General features: G+C 46.5%; 1 protein-coding gene and 1 non-coding gene across 2 annotated transcripts; one reads left to right on the top strand and one right to left on the bottom strand.

Moving 5' to 3' along the window:
- The first annotated feature begins 7,931 nt into the window (after positions 1-7,931).
- On the top strand, positions 7,932-10,231 carry LOC109762144 (protein NUCLEAR FUSION DEFECTIVE 4). The gene is made up of 2 exons (XR_002232690.4): positions 7,932-9,907; positions 10,030-10,231. It is a non-coding gene; the product is annotated as a protein NUCLEAR FUSION DEFECTIVE 4 (transcript).
- Positions 10,232-11,506: 1,275 nt separating this feature from the next.
- Positions 11,507-16,692, bottom strand: LOC109762156 (uncharacterized). Its single transcript, XM_020320981.3, has 2 exons — positions 16,371-16,692; positions 11,507-12,091 (listed from the first exon to the last, which is right to left on the bottom strand). Exons 1-2 carry the CDS (start codon positions 16,569-16,571, stop codon positions 11,882-11,884), a joined length of 411 nt encoding a protein of 136 aa, XP_020176570.1. The 5' UTR covers positions 16,572-16,692; the 3' UTR covers positions 11,507-11,881.
- Between the last annotated feature and the right edge of the window lie 299 nt (positions 16,693-16,991).

Raw genomic sequence — 16,991 nt, forward strand, 5'->3', positions numbered from 1 at the left:
AACTCATCCAAGGTGTAGTTCTTGAACTCGGTGCTGTTGTCACTTCTTATTGTCAAGATCTTTGCATTGTGTTGACGTTGGGCTTCATTTGCAAAGTCAATGACGGTTTGTTGGGTCTCACTCTTCCTCTTGAAGAAATACACCCAAGTGTATCTTGAATAGTCATCCACAATTACCAAGCAATACTTTCTACCCCCAAGACTATCAAAGGATGGAGGCCCAAAGAGATCCAAGTGAAGGAGCTCCAAAGGCCTCTTCGAGTAAATGAGAGTCGTGGGAGGGTGAACCTTCTCATGAAGCTTTCCTTCGATACAAGCACTGCAAGCACGATCTTTAGCAAAACTAACGTTCGTTAGTCCACGGACATGGTCCCCCTTGAGAAGACTTTGCAAAGATCTCATATTGACATGGGCTAAACGGCGATGCCAAAGCCATCCCACGTCAACTTTAGCCATTAGGCATGTCGCGGTCTTAGTGGGTCGCTCCGAAAAGTTAATCACATAGAGACCGTTCTTGACATGCCCAACAAAGGCTACTTTAAGAGTCTTGCTCCACAAGAGGGCCACGGTATCAATATCAAAGAAAGTGGCAAAGCCATGGTAGCAAGTTGACGAACGGAAAGTAAATTGTATGCAAGGGACTCAACTAGCATGACCTTCTCGATCGTGAGATCATGACAAATGGCAACTTTGCCGAGTCCCAATACCTTAGAAGACGAGGCATCACCCCACTCGACATTGGTGGGCATAGATGGAATCTTGTGCACATCCACCACCAAGTCCTTGCTTCCGGTCATATGATTTGTAGCTCCACTATCGAGCAACCATGATCCCCCACCGGAAGCAAACACCTACAAGAGATCAATGCTTGGTTTTAGGTACCCATTTTGTAATGGGTCCTTTGATGTTAGTAACAAGGGTCTTAGGAATCCAAATGGACCATTCAATATACTCATGAGGAGAACCAACAAATTTGGCATAAACATGCCCATCACTAGCACGGCATAACACATAAGAAGGATTAAAGTCGCCAGCTTTGTTGGATGGGGTGGTATTGCCCTTCTTGACACTGTCACCCTTCGCATTGTTCTTCTTCTCCTTGGAAGTACTCTCTCCCTCCTTCACAAAAGTTTGCTTGAGAGGGGGAGGTCGTTTGGTCTTATCATTCTTCTTCCTGTTCTTGGGCTTGGGTGCGAACCCAATCCCCTCCTTGGCCACAACTTCCTTTTGGTTTCTCAAAAGGTCGTTGAGGTTCTTCTCACCTTGTATGCATGACACAAGGCCTTTCTCAAGTTGCTCCTTCAACTTAGCATTCTCCTCAACAAGATGCACATGCTCACAACAAGGGTTAATAGCATTTGCATTATCAATAACACCATATGAGGAAAGGTGGCTTTCTCCTTAGTTAGCTTCACTTGGAGTTGATCATGAGACTCCTTGAGGCTAGCATGAATACCCTTCAAGACTTTGTGAGCCTTGTCGAGAATGTCAAACTCCTATTTAAGTCTAGCAAGATCAACCCCAAGTTTTGCCTTCTCGGAGTTTAGCACACGAGACGCAACAAGAGCATGATCAAGATCTTTCTTTAACTTAGCATGATCATCGTTGTATGACTCCTCAAGAGCCAAACGAAGACCACGCTCTTCGTCAAGAGCATTGGAAAGATCCGAAATCTTATCGGCATAGTCACGACTATGCCCCTCCATCTTAGAGATGGTATCTTCGTGAGCCTCGATCATGTCATTGGCTTCACCAAGTTGTTCCAAGAGAGCAACGAAGTGCTTCTTGGATTTACCCTTGAGTTTACCCATAAAGGTCTCAAATTCATTTTCCTTCACATTTGTCCCCTCATATTCATCAATGCTATCCGTCGAAGAAGGATGATTAATAATGGTAGTTTTGATGTTGGAGGTTACCTTATTGGTGACTTTAGCCATGAGGCACTTGGCGGTGATGTTCTCATTAGGTGAGTCGAAGAGAGACATCTGTGGAGTCTTCGCAATGGCAACGGAGGCCATGGCAACCGACTCATCATCTTCATCATCGTCATCATCCTTGTTGTACTTTTCTTGTACTACTAATGCCTTGGGAGGAGTCTTCTTGGTGAAGTTGCTCTTGTTGGGGAACGACTTGGCCTTGTCCTTTCTAATGAGCTTGCCACCATTGTCTTCCCTCTTCTCGTAGGGGCACTCCACAACAAAGTGGCTCACATTGCCACAATTGAAGCAAGTTCTCACTCGTTGCTTGCCCTTTGCACCACTTGAATTGTTCTTGTTGAAGTTTGGCCTTGTGTTCTTCTTGCTCCAAAATTGCCTTGAAGCAAGAGCCATGTGTTCATGATAGGCATACTTCGTATCTTCGAGTTTGCCCTCCTCTTCTTCCTCTTCATCCTCTTCCTCCATACTAACCTTGGCCTTTAGAGCAAGGTTGGGCTTCTTTAATCTTTGAGAGCGAAGAACCGCATTGTCGGCAGTCTTGTCCAAGATGCTCATAGCAACAAACTCATCCAACACTTCACTTGATGACAAGGTGTGGAAGTCCGGCCTTTGACGAATTACGGAGGACATGGCTTTGTGGTAGGGCATCATTGCCTTGAGGAATTTGCGCTTGATCCAATTGTCATCCGTGTCCTTACCTCCATGATCTCGGAGAGAGACCGCGAGTTTGGTTACTCTCTGAAAGAGCTCACGCGGTTCTTCATCTACTTTCATGGCAAACTCGTCGGCTTCATCTTGCACCACTTCATAGTTGGAGCGTTGAATGCTTGCGCTTCCCCGATAGAGGGAAACAACTTGGAGCCAAGCATCTTTGGCCACGGTGTAAGGCCGGAGATGAGGAAGATCTTCGGTTGGGATTGCTTCTTGGATGATGAAGAGAGCATTCTCATTGAATTGATGATCCACAACTTCTCTAGGAGTGAAGTTACTTCGGTCATGCGGATAGAAACCTTCTTCAATGATTCTCCAAAGGTTAGTGTTCACATGATTTAAATGATGCTTAAAATGATAGACCCAAGAATCAAAATCTACATTCTTCTCAATCTTAGGAGCCGGGCCGGCATGATTCAAATGAGTGGAAGGGAGCGGTCCACCATAGACAGGTGGAGGTTCCACATGGGCAAAGATGCCGGTGCCCTTTTTACCACTAGAAGAAGGAGCTTTCTCGCTAGTAGCTTCCCCTTTGTCGGAGGTAGCATCCGTCACCTTGTTGGCGGGATCACCCACTTTCAACGGTGCGGTGGAAAGCTTAAGCCCTTCTAAGTATTTATTAAACATGCTTTCGACCTCGGTAGTCATGGAGGTTTTCAATGTGTCCAACGCCACATTTAATTCCTCACGAGAGACCACGGTTCCCCCATCTCCCGTAGACGAGACCGGATTCACACCGGAGTGCTCCTCCACACCGTCTACGACGTCAACCATACTCTTCGGATGGTAAAGTCCTTAAAAAGAGACGAGGCTCTGATACCAATTGAAAGGATCGATATAGTTGACTAGAGGGGGGTGAATAGGCAACTAACAATTTTTAGCTTTTCTTTACCAAATTAAACTTTGCATCAAAATAGGTTGTCTAGATATGCAACTAAGTGAGCAACCTATATGATGCAATGACAACAAGCACGCAAGCAAATAAGAGATATAACACGAGTAAACTTGCAAAAGTAAAGGGACGAGATAACCAAGAGTGGAGCCGGTGAAGACGAGGATGTGTTACCGAAGTTCCTTCCTTTTGAGGGGAAGTACGTCTCCGTTGGAGCGGTGTGGAGGCACAATGCTCCCCAAGAAGCCACTAGGGCCACCGTATTCTCCTCACGCCCTCACACAATGCGAGATGTCGTGATTCCACTATTGGTGCCCTTGAAGGCGGCGACCGGACCTTTACAAACAAGGTTGGGGCAATCTCCACAACTTAATTGGAGGCTCCCAACGACACCATAAAGCTTCACCATAATGGACTATGGCTCCGCGGTGACCTCAACCGTCTAGGGTGCTCAAACACCCAATAGTAACAAGATCCGCTAGGGATAAGTGGGGGGAATCAAATTTCTCTTGGTGGAAGTGTAGATCGTGGCCTTCTCAACCAATCCCGAGCAAATCAACAAGTTTGATTGGCTAGGGAAAGAGATCGGGCAAAAATGGAGCTTGGAGCAACAATGGAGCTTTTGGGGGAAGAGGTGAGTCAACTTTGGGAAAGAAGACCCCCTTATATAGTGGGGGGAACAATCCAACCGTTACCCCCACTTCAGCCCCGCGGAGAGCGGTACTACCGCTTGGCCAGCGGTACTACCGCTTGCCCCTATAAGCGGTACTACCGCTCCGGCCCGCGGTACTACCGCTGGGACCAGAGAGGGCACACTGAAGAGAGGAACGAGCCCATCATAGAAGCGGAAAGGCTCGGAGGGGGGGGCAAAGGAAGTGTACGTGATGATTCCGCCCTAGCCTTTCCAAAGCGGACCCCCTCTTGATAGTACGGTGATCCCTATGAAACTAGTCCACCAAACTAATCCGAAAGGACTACACCGTCTTCGCTTCAAGCTCCGAGGGGAGGGAATCGTCTCGTGCCAAAAGGATGAATCTCTGAAAACACTCAATGCACAGGATTAGTCCGCAAAAGCATTGTCATCAATCACCAAAACATCTTAGGGATAAATATGCCCTTACAGCAGGAACTCAAGGGGTTTGGTCTTTTGGCAGCGCGTACATGGTTCGTTTCATGCGCGAAAGTACTTTTCACTCTACTACATGCACATCATCCATGAACGCAATGTGAGGTTGTTAGGGCATCAATGATACACTATCTTCAACTCTATCATGAAGTTTTGCGGTGCGGTTGAACGAGTGGAGGCAATGTGACCATTGTGTGGGTAATCATGGAGATCTACATGTTGGTTAATTCCTCCATTCACTCGATATTTCTCTACACATCGTATAGCATGCACGCTCTGTCGTGATGTACTACAGGACCGAGGGCGGGCCATTCACGTGCATTCATTGTTGGATGAACCTCAAGGGGCACCTGTGTGGGACGACATGTGCCGACTGGTTATTCCAGTTGAATTTAAAATCGGTCAAATCAAAAAACTTGTTGAACATTAGGTTATCTCATTGAATCTAAACTATTTTTGTATTAGAGATATTTGCATGCTATTTATGAACGAATTGTGCAATTTTCTATAATACTGAGTGTTGCAGGCTTAGTTTAAACGGACGAAATATTGTTCATCTTATGTAAATTATATCCGAACTTTTGTAATTTCATTGTGCTTAATGTAATTCGTCTGGTATGTTAAAATCCGGTCTGAAATATATGCGCACACGTTTGGATGGGCGGCTCCCAACCGATCCATGAACGGATATGGTTTCTGATCTGAAGGTTAGCTTTGGAGATGCCCTAGCCTCCCTACACTTCGATCCTGCTGATCAGCAGCAACCTACTGAACTGTAGCCGCTTGTAACGAACCTCGTGGAGTTATTCCCCGAACAGCATACACATGCCATGCGGCGACCACAGAGAAATCCGTTACCATCCCGGGCTTAATTAAGATGCACTGGTACTAATTAACTGTCACTAGTCAGTAGATTTGTCACGAGTTCTTGTACGTTCCCAGCTACAGCTTGGAGTAATTAGTACTCGCTCGGGCTCCAACGATCCAGGGAACCGTGAGAGGGAGACAGTGCCACTCATGTGGTTGCTTGGTTTAGTCTTGTTAATGCTATTTGTCCTTGTTGTGTATAGTGGTTACTAGTCTGCGTGTCATTCCTTAATTATTAGTTAAGCGGTCGATTAACATGGGATTACCCAGCTGATACCTCAGTAGACATCGCCAATTCAGTTGGAGGAAGCAGACAGAAGATCAGCATGTATCTGCCGTCTCGACTGTCATTCTATATATCAAGTGGACGGTGCCCCGCGCTTTGCCGCGGGACCTTGTTAAAATACGTATAGATAAGTGGTAGAAGACTAAAATTAATGCAAACAAATATAAAAGTGTATTGCATGGCTTAATTACCTAAAAAGACATGCATGAGGTGGCGCCCGGTACCTTTTGCATGAAGTGATTAGTAGAAAAGGTAACTTATAACTACATTCATGGCTTGGTGATGTGGCATTGTTGTATAGAGAGGAAAATTAGGTAGTGAGTTGTAGCTATTTACGAATAGAAGATATCAAGATTTGAAATTGATAACGCCAGTCTCTGTTGTCATTCTAATCCCCCACATGACACACTTGTATAGTTGTATTTTGTCGGACCCTTTTTTTCCCCGAAATGGATGCAAAAGCTTTGCTTTATCTCATTGATATCTCTATCTCTATCTATATATCTATCTATCTATATCTATATCTATATCTCTATCTGGGCGGCGTTTTGGCTCCCGGGTGCATTTGCACCCGGATGAATAGTAAAATTAAATAAAAGAAAAAAAATTCAAAATTCTGATATTTTTTTGTAGATGTTCGTATTAGTGTCGCAAGCATGCTTGACAATTTTCATGCGAAACGGAGCAGCGGTGTTTCGTTGGTGAAAAAATAATTGGGTGTGACATTTTTGGGCTAACAATTGATGTTCAATTTTTATTTTTATTTGCACAGGCCAAAATGCTTAAACTTTTTGCCTAAAAAATTTCAAGTAGCATTTGGATGTGACAAAGAACACATAAAAATTTGGTTGGGATTTTTTTGAAATTTCAAAATTCATATTCCATAGGCAGGAGCACGTGCTCCTGGGAGCCGAATTGAATTTCCATCACTTTTTTTTCCATGTTTCACTTTTTTTCCATCACCCTTCATCCAACCTTCACCGTATAATACTTACCAAACTTCTCATAAAAATACAAGGTATAAAGATAAATGCTTATTTACATGCATTAATATGGGCAGGTGTATCACAAGGTAACGTACTAGAATATTTATATGCCAGTGGAACCCATGGGCATTGTCTTAGTAAAAGAAAAAATACACCCTTTATTTCTAAATATAAGACGTTTTGGCATCCGACGAAAACGTGAGCGAAAACCATGCACAGTTAATTGACAAAAATCACAATAACACATCCGCACAAGCTATGGGCCACACCGGCGAACGTGACTACCCACACAACTTCGTTGAAGGCACACACAAAAGAACTCCACCATAGCCACCAAGAAAAGGAACACCAGCAAGCATCATCTTTGTCATGCATCCATCCTCTGTGAGCAAACGACTCCAATTTCACCATGATTGACCATCGACGAAGCCCTCACCACGGAACCTGGATGAAGAGCACATCGACCTGTGCCAAACAGTTGGAGCCTCCTAACTAGTTAATCCTTTCTTCCACCGAAATTGATCACTTAAGTTCGTATATTGCACCAAACTTTTCCAAGTTTATAAGAAACTACAAAACAAATTATTATTTTGCCAATGCCGATACTTTATTTCCCGCAAGAAATACCATATTTTATAAATTTGATCAAATTTGACTTAAGATGGAATATGGAGATACAAGGCATACTGAAATTTCTCAATAACCTTCACATCATAGAAAAAAATTAAAAGAAATTGATATGAACATTTTTTTTGTTAGCAGAAGAGAACCTCTGGTCGCCGGCCGCCGTAGGATCAGCTGGTCCGGCGGGCCCTGGCTGTCCTGATCAGCACCAGTCAGCGCGCACGTCACCTACCCGCACGCCATGGCCGGCAAGGAAGCTCGGTCTGCATCGCGTGCTCCTCCAGAATCCTCGGCGGCACAGCCAGGAGACCTGCAAGTCAACGTCGTCACACACACACACAGTACACTGTCACACTCTCCCAATTAATCCACGATTAACCTAACCAACCACATTAAACGAGACGATTAGCTATCGATCGGATCGCCGTCCACACGCTACTCACCAAGCCACCATTCCGTTCCGCTCCGTTATATACGCGCCCGAAGCCAGCCAAGCTGCGCGCGCCCACACACGCACACGCACCCACACAAAGAGCGTGCGTGCGCGAAGAGAGCGTGCCGCTGCTAGCCAGCCAGCCATGGTGTCCTCCTCGGCGTCCGGCGGCGACGGGTGCACGGCGGCGGCGGTGCGGGAGGTGGCGACGGCGCGGTTCGCGCGGCAGGTGGTGCTGGGGCGCTGGTTCATGGTGTTCGCCTGCCTGCTCATCCTCTCCGCCTCCGGGGCCACCTACATCTTCGGCCTCTACTCCAAGGTGCTCAAGTCGGCGCTGGGCTACGACCAGCAGACCCTCAACACCTTCGCCTTCTTCAAGGACCTCGGCGCCAACGTCGGCGTCCTCTCCGGCCTCATCAACGAGGTCACGCCGCCCTGGGTCGTGCTCGCCATCGGCGCCGCCATGAACCTCGTCGGCTACCTCATGATCTACCTCGCCATCGACGGCCGCACGGCCCGCCCGCCCGTCTGGCTCATGTGCGTCTACATCTGCGTCGGCGCCAACTCGCAGTCCTTCACCAACACCGGCGCGCTCGTCACCTGCGTCAAGAACTTCCCGGAGAGCCGCGGCGCCGTGCTGGGCCTGCTCAAGGGCTTCGTGGGGCTCAGCGGCGCCATCTTCACCCAGCTCTACATCGCCATCTACGGCGACGACGCCAAGTCGCTCGTGCTGCTCGTCGCGTGGCTCCCCGCCGCCGTCTGCATCGTCTTCGTCCACACGGTGCGCATCATGCCGCACCGCCCCGTCCGGCGCCGCGGCGAAGAGGAGACGGCCGCCACCACCAGCGACCCCTTCTACTGCTTCCTCTACATCTCCATGGCGCTCGCCACCTACCTGCTCGTCATGATCGTGGTGCAGAACCAGCTGGAGCTCTCGCACCCGGCCCTCGTCGTGTCCGCCACCGCGCTCATGCTCATCCTCCTCCTCCCCCTCGCCGTCGTCGTCAAGCAGGAGTACAGGATCAAGCGGGAGCTCGAGGAGTCCCTCCTCGTGCCCCCCACGGTGACCGTCGAGAAGCCAGCCGCCCAGCTGCAAATGGCCGCCAAAACAGAGACAAAAACAGAGGACGCGACGTCGGCGCCCACTGCGGCTTCGCCGTCTTCGAGCAGCTGCTTCGGGTCGTCGTGCCTAAAGGAGATGTTCAGCCCGCCGGCGCAGGGGGAGGACTACACGATCCTGCAGGCGCTGGTGAGCGTGGACATGCTGGTGCTGTTCCTGGCGACCATCTGCGGCGTGGGGGGCACGCTGACGGCGATCGACAACATGGGCCAGATCGGGCAGTCCCTGGGCTACCCGCCCAAGAGCATCAAGACCTTCATCTCCCTCATCAGCATCTGGAACTACGCCGGCCGGGTCACCGCCGGCTTCGCGTCGGAGGCGGTGCTGGCGCGCTACAAGTTCCCGCGCCCGCTCATGCTCACCCTCGTCCTGCTGCTGGCGTGCGTCGGGCACCTCCTCATCGCCTTCGGCGTGCCGCAGTCGCTCTACGCGGCGTCGGTGGTGATCGGGTTCTGCTTCGGGGCGCAGTGGCCGCTGCTCTTCGCCATCATCTCCGAGCTCTTCGGCCTCAAGTACTACTCCACGCTCTACAACTTCGGCTCCGTGGCCAGCCCCATCGGCGCCTACGCCCTCAACGTGCGCGTCGCGGGCTACCTCTACGACGTGGAGGCCGCCAGGCAGCACGGCGGCACGCTCGACGGCGCCGGCGACAAGACCTGCGTCGGCGTGCAGTGCTTCAAGCTCGCCTTCCTCATCATCACCGCCGCCACCGTGGCCGGCGCGCTCGTCTCGCTCCTGCTCGTCTGGCGCACCCGCAAGTTCTACCGCAGCGACATCTACGCCAAGTTCAGGGACGCCGCCGACGGCGAGCCACGGAAGGAGGCCGAGTCAAGTGCGGTCAACGGGAGCAAGGAGTAGCACAGTGAGCGGGTTCTTGGTTGACTGGGTCAGGTCCGGTCAACGGGGGAAGGAGCTGCAGCCTGCAGGTTAATTACTGCGGGAGCTTGACTTGCTACCTAGTCTCTGAAACTTTTAGTAGTAGCCGTCTATTTTTTACTTTTTACAGACAAGTGTTGATCTTTTTTTGCTGTTGTATCATGTATGGCAGTATGGGTAGCTGTCAGTGGCATGTTGCAGAAAAGGAAGGCGACTGAATTACAGTAAGTAGCAGTAGATCGAAGGTCCCGTTGGGAGTAGGGAGCACAGCCAAGTTGACAGTGTTGTTGATTTCGACGTGTAAACTTGCTACTAAGAAGAGGCTCACGCTGCTTAATTACAGTAGCTCATTATGAAGAGAAATTGACAGGAAACTCCCGCTCGACTTATCGGTGCCGACTGTCATCAAGACAAACAGGAATGGCTAGCTTCGTCAGTAGCAAGATGAGTTTGCTTGGTCCAACGAACGTTGCTGATCTTGTTGAAAGTATCCAACAAGAAATTGGTTTCCTAAGTCCAATAATTTGTTCTTGTTGTTCTTTCGTGGAAATTACACGGCCAATTTGTCAGCAAGAATATTTTTCCCTAATCAAATAGTAGTACCCTACAACCCAGTCAAAGGCTAGTTCATTTGTTTGAGCTAAAGAGGATCAGAGGGGATCCTTAGGGTCACCAGTTTGCACCTATATCAAAAAGATGCTTCGATCATTCGACCATGGGCCTGCTTGCCGACTCGCAACCTGATGCCGAATGCATGCCCATAGGCCATGTGTTGTTTTCGTCACATATCCTCATGTGTCTCATTAATGATAGCAATGTCCTTAGCCGCCCCTGTTATCAGATGATGTGGACCTTCATCCCTCCTGTTATCCCCTGCGTGTGTCTCATGAACTTGAGGAGGTGTTATGAGCTTTGGCTCTGTCACTAACAAGGTTCTTCTGGTGACACGACACACTTAGGCCCTGTTCGGTAGTCCGCCGGCTCCAAGAAACACGAGGATCTGCGGAGCGGGTGTTTCCCCGCTCCTTTATTTTCAGCTGAAGCTACCCCCGCCCCGGGAGCGGAGTTCTTACTCTCAAGGTTATGGTTCTCTGCCGAGCACAAAAATGGCTTCTTCTTTTTCCTTGTGTACATACATACATACATTCTTCATGTCCTCCTCCCTCTCGTTCTAGGATATCCTTCACTCCCAAGTCCCAAGCTTCATCTCAGGCTCTTCCTCCTCACTAGATTCAGTACAAGCAAACTTCAGTACAACATTTTCCACCCTACCGGCGTTAGTAGATCCCGAAATGACACTGCAAATTCAAGACCCTGCATTGCGTTACACATATACTAGTAGATCATAGTTACCTTGTTGGTTTCTCAGCAGCAGCACAAGCTTCCGAAGCTTCGCTGCGCAGGGGGACGTCGGTGCACATGGTTACATTGAGCCTTGGGTTTCGCGGGTCTGGATCTTGCCTCAGGTACCCACCCGCTCAGCAGCCTGGCCTGGGTGACTTAACTAGCTCTAGGCAGAGTGATTTGAACTACACGTACGATGTGTTTTCATTCTAAATGCAATGGAACCAAGGAGAGATCCCTCGTCTTTGAAAAAATATCGACTGACCAGTGTATGAACTGTTCTAAGATATTAACACAAAATACACTAATACTAAAACATATCAATATTAACACCAGCATCAAAGTTCTGATCAAGAACAAATGGGTAAGATGCACGATATGTTCACCAAGTGAAATAAATAAATGACGCAACAACACACCAGGATATCGACTCAAGTGTGAAGGTTCCTAAAATATTACTACCACGTAACAGGCGCGTAAAACATTTACATGATTCAACACTGTCTTTGAAGTTTTTCAGTTTTTTGTATGGAGCAGTGCCACGATTAAATCAAAGGCAGGTAGGTAGATAATGACGCTTACAAAAAAAAAAAAGAGTTCCGCAACTCATGAAGCTTTTGGAGCTACAGCTCATTTATGTTCACTTGCACATTTCAGCCTGGTCGTCAACCATGCACCAATCACTTTGCCTTGGCATTCTCCTGGGTAGCTTTCTGGTCCTTCGCATTCTCCTGTGCAGCTTGCTGGGGGACGGGCTGGATACGTTCATAGCGCTTCCTTGTCAGTGTCTCCCCTTTAAGAGCAGCGACGTATCTGTCATTTGTGTTCTCCTTCCTTTGTATCTCACCGAGAAACTCTGCGAGTCTCTCCCTATTGATTTGTCCCATCATCTGTTTTGTCAAGTGTTCAAAGTTAGTGGAAAAGAAATCATATGTGCAATAGATGCAAGGCTCAATAAAAGGTTAGGAGAAACACTAACGGAACACAACAAATGTGCATAATAATATTACACCTGGAGATAGAAAGAATACCGAGGAAAATATATAATAAACTTGGATGGATATCAAGTCTGCTAGGAAGCACATGTAAATTTAAAAGCTCTAAGGTGCAAATAGAAGTCAAGCACTTCTGTGCTGGCAAAGAGAGTTACTACATGCTGAGCTGCTAACTAGAAAATGTTTGGCAACATACAGTAAACATAAATTCCTTACAGATGCTTGGCAAAATGCAGCAAATATTCAACCATGGTAACCATGGAGTGGACAAGGACAATATTTAACCGGCAGCAAAACTGCTAGGGTGTGTAACTTCCTCAAAATTTATCAACCTAGATATTAGATATTCTAGGAGAATATTTACTTATTTAAGCTGCACAACTTAAAACTGGACAGATGAGATATACAAACAAGAGGCATTGAAAGGCTATCTCCCAGCACAAATGAAGTGTCAAAATGACAGTTACATATTTTAGTTCACACAGCAAACAATAATCTACTGATATGATCAAAATCGGTGGTAAAGCTAAGCACCATCTATGATTCTATTCCTTATCATTTTAGCTTCAGGAGTGATTATGGTACATGTCTACATACTTAATGTAACTAACATACCCTTTTTTTTGTAAATGTTGTGATTAAAAAGGAATAGGGGCTGTTTGGCTGGTGCCCAAATTAGGCATGCTAAAAATTGGCAGCCAAGGATATTTTGGTTCTTGCTTGGTTTGTTGTCAAAATTTTGGCTGCCTGCTGGCAGGTCAATTCTTGGTCTGGCTATTATGATTTTGAGATGAACTTCTAAAGGTTTGTTGCTCAAGCATGGCCATTGCCCTTCTGTATTTCTAAAATAGTCTTCTCGTTTTCCCTCTTCAATATTAGACAGTGTATCTCCGTTTCAAATGGGATGACCCTGTCCGAATAGCCATTACCATATTTTTCAATAATAAAGATGCCCCCGTCCAAATAGTCATCACCATGTTAGCCATCACCAGATAAGCACATATAATGTAAATTGCGAAGAGTAATGAAGGAAAAAATAACAATCACATATGCGCATTTCAACTAATAAAAGCGAAGACATATTAGGAACCAGCATTGGCCTATACACTGTCGCACGTTCACACGGCAAGGCAGCACATAAGAAGAGCAACTCACTGTGCTCCAGCATTGACACTGGCAACCACTAAATGGGCAAGAGGTGTAGGCACGCGACCCAGGATGAAGAGGAGGAAAGGGGGTGGAGGGGCACACAAATAGAGAAAGAGGAAAAAACCATCATGTGTTCAGTTCCCTATTAGACAGCCCAAAATGAATAGATGAGATCGCAAGGCTCCTGGATCAAAGGCATCAACTGCATGAGAATCCAGCTGTATGTCCGCTAATCAACAAATTATTTGACCAATTTGAATGAATCAATGTGTATATGCATGTAACTCTCTTCACAAACACACTGTTTTACCATTTAGCTCAATATGCAAGTGATGTGGAGATGTATTGGTTGGCAATATCAGAGAAGGCAGCTGCAAGGTTCTGCTGGCAGAAATGGCGCGTGAGTCCAGGCAGAGGATGACCGGGATGACAAAGACAAAGAGGGTTAGGAATCGGGTTGAGCCTGTTGGTTAGAGTCAGATAATTATAGGAGGTTCAGGCAACCACACATTGTATTTGGCTATGAGTGATAGGTCGTTTCATTCCTAATAAGCATATTAAATGAAGCTGTACAATCCTTGTATTTTAATTTATTTAGGAAAGCAATAACAATTAGGCATTCCCCCATTCTTCTCCTATCTTCTGTATTTCTGAAATGGTCTTCTAGTTTTCCCTCTTCAATATAAGAAAGTGTATCTCTGTTTCAAGTAGGATGACCCGGTGCGGATAACCATATTTTTCAATAAATGGGACATAAGATTGTAGCTAGGTAATCGGAATGAGGATGCCCCTGTCCGAATATTTATCACCATGTTTTCAATAATTGGTGCATACAGTCATAGCTATCACCAGATTAGCATACATAATGCAAATTGTAAAGAGTAATGAAGGCAATTTTTTTCAATCACATTCAGCATTCTATCGGTCTGTAGTGTTCAAGGAAACATTCATGAGTAATATATTTCCATAAACCAACAGCACACAAAGGTGACATGACGTATATTATGCATGGCATTATGCTCATTTCAATTAATAAAAATCGAAGACATATTAGGAACCATCGTTGGCCTATACAAGATTTACCGTGTGATGATCCAGTTAGCTACAGTTACACTGCAAGATTATGCTGCTACTTTGCACGAGATACAAATAATTTCTTAAGGAAATCTTCCCACTGTTAATAAGTTGAACTAGGGAACTGCTATTGCGCGGCTAACCAGTTGGATGAAGGCTCCCTTCTTGGGAAACTTTCACATCAAATCTAAACTTTCAACTCAACGTCAGAGCACATTCAACTTGAATCCCCTACTTCAAACATAATTTTTAAGTCTCCCAAGTCATGTTATTCAAATAGCAAAGTAACAAACAAAAACTTAAACTCACCCTAACACATGCACCCACTATAACTTGATTTATGGGCGTTCAATTGTGGCAGCATAGTGCGCACAGGTATATCTCCCAAACGCACAGCAAGGCAGCACATAAGAAAAGCAACTCACTGTGCTCCAGTATTGACACTGGCAGCCACTACATGGGTGGAAGGTGTAAGCAAGCAACCTAGGATGAAGAGGAGGAAATGGGGTGGAGGGGCACACAAATAGGGAGAAAGAGGAAAAAGAATCATGTGTTCAGTTCGCTATTAGAAAGCCCAAAACGAGCAGATGAGATCACAAGGCTCCAGAACCAAAGGCATCAACTGCACACAGCACATTCGGCATTCTCTGTCTGTAGTGTCCAAGATAACATTCGTGAGTGATACATTTCTATAAGCCAACAGCACACAAAGGTGAAATGATGCATACTATGATGACATTATGCACATTTCAACTGATAAAAAGCGAAGATATATTAGGAACCATCATTGGCCTATCCAAGAGATCGTGTAATGACTCATAGGTAGAAGACATCAGGAAGTCTTAGCTGCAGTTTCACTACAAGATTACGCTGCTACTTGCACAAGAGACAGATAATTTCTCAAGGGAAATCTTTTCACTCTTAATAAGTTGAACTAGGGAACTCCAATTGCACGGCTAACCAGTTGGATTTAAAGGGCCCCTTCCCTTTCTTCAGCTCATCAACTTGGGAAACTTTCACATCAAATCTAAACTTTGAACTCAACATCAGAACACTTTCAACTTGTATCCCCTAATTCAAACTTAATTTTAAGTCATCCAAGTCATGTTATTCAAATAGCAAATTAACAACAAAAAAAAACTTTTAACTCAGCCTAACGCATGGACACCCACTATAACTTGATCTATGGACATTCACTTGTGACAGCATAGTGCACACAGGTATATCCCATGAACACAGGGCAAGGCAGCAGCAGCAGCACATAAGAAAAGGCAACTCATTGGGCAGATGAGATCAGAAGGCTCCTGAATCAAAGGCATCAACTGCATGAGAATACAGCTGGATATCCCCTAATTAGCAAATTATTGGACCAAAAACTGAAAGGATCAATATGTATATGCATGGAACTCTCTTCACAAACACACTGTTTTACCGTTTAGCTCAAATCAATGCACATGTGCTGTGGACATGTATTGGTTGGCAATATCAGAGAAGCAGCTGCAAGGTTCTGCTAGCAGAAATAGCGCATGAGTCCAGGCAGAGAATGACTGGGATGACAAAGAGGGTTAGGAATCGGATTGAGCCTGTTGGTTAGAGTCAGATAACTATAGAAGTACAGTCAACCCCACATTGTATTAGGCTAGGAGTGAAAGGTTGATTTCATATCTAAAAACATTAAATGGCGCTGTACAATCCTTGCAATTGTAGTTTATTCAGAAAAGCAACAACAATAACCTATTCAACAATAACCTTCAGAAATCCAACCCAAAATCATATCCCCTTTGTAAGTCCCATCCTACTCGTCTGGACAAATCCAGCAAGGCGCACAATCTGCTAAACGATGAGGGGCTCAAAATCATATATATCCCCTTTCTGGTCACATTCTTCTGGACAAATCAAGCACGGCGCGCGATCTGCTAAACGATGAGGGGGAGGGGGGAGATGCACGGACCGTGGTCTCTGGTCGGGCGTTGGAGCGGAGGTGGGCCTCGAGCTTGTCGTTGCGGGAGCTGGTGAGCTGCATGACGCCGTAGCCGACGACGCCGGGGACGACGCCGCAGAGCGCGGCGAAGGTGAAGAAGAAGGGCTTGGAGTCCCGCGTCCGCCCCACCAGCCACCGCCACGCCGGGCTCTTCTCCCACAGGATCGACATCTCCCCCTGCCCCCCTCGCCCTCTCCCTCCCTCGCCGCCTTCTCGAGTCCTGCCCCGCTTCTTTCAGAGTTCTAGGTTTTGCTCTCTCTTTCTCTAGTCCAAGGGGAACAGCCTTCTTTTTTTCTCAAGAAGAAGGAAACTTCTCCCATTGGATTCGTAAGCCGATAGAGGGCTTTCAGTCGGCTGAAATTGGAATGCGCCGACGGTGTCCATTGGACGTCCAGCCCAATTACCGTACAAGTTGAAACGGAGTTGCACATGTGTCCTTTTATTACCCCTCATATTTTCTTTACATGTGTCCTTTTATTTTCTTCTTCCAAATAAACTCATACTACCAACCCCTAAAGGAAAAACTCATATCATAACTTAGCTAAAATTTTCTAAATCATGCCATTTTAAATGATGTTATTGTGTTCTAGT

Source organism: Aegilops tauschii, chromosome 5 (assembly GCF_002575655.3).
Source record: "Aegilops tauschii subsp. strangulata cultivar AL8/78 chromosome 5, Aet v6.0, whole genome shotgun sequence".
NCBI classification, from domain to species: Eukaryota; Viridiplantae; Streptophyta; class Magnoliopsida; order Poales; family Poaceae; genus Aegilops; species Aegilops tauschii.

Coding starts and splice junctions, on each gene's coding strand:
- LOC109762156 (XM_020320981.3), bottom strand. CDS start 16,571: ATGTCGATCCTGTGGGAGAAGAGCCCGGCGTGGCGGTGGCTGGTGGGG. Junction 12,092..16,370: donor ACGCCCGACCAGAGACCACG/GTCCGTGCATCT, acceptor TTGACAAAACAG/ATGATGGGACAAATCAATAG.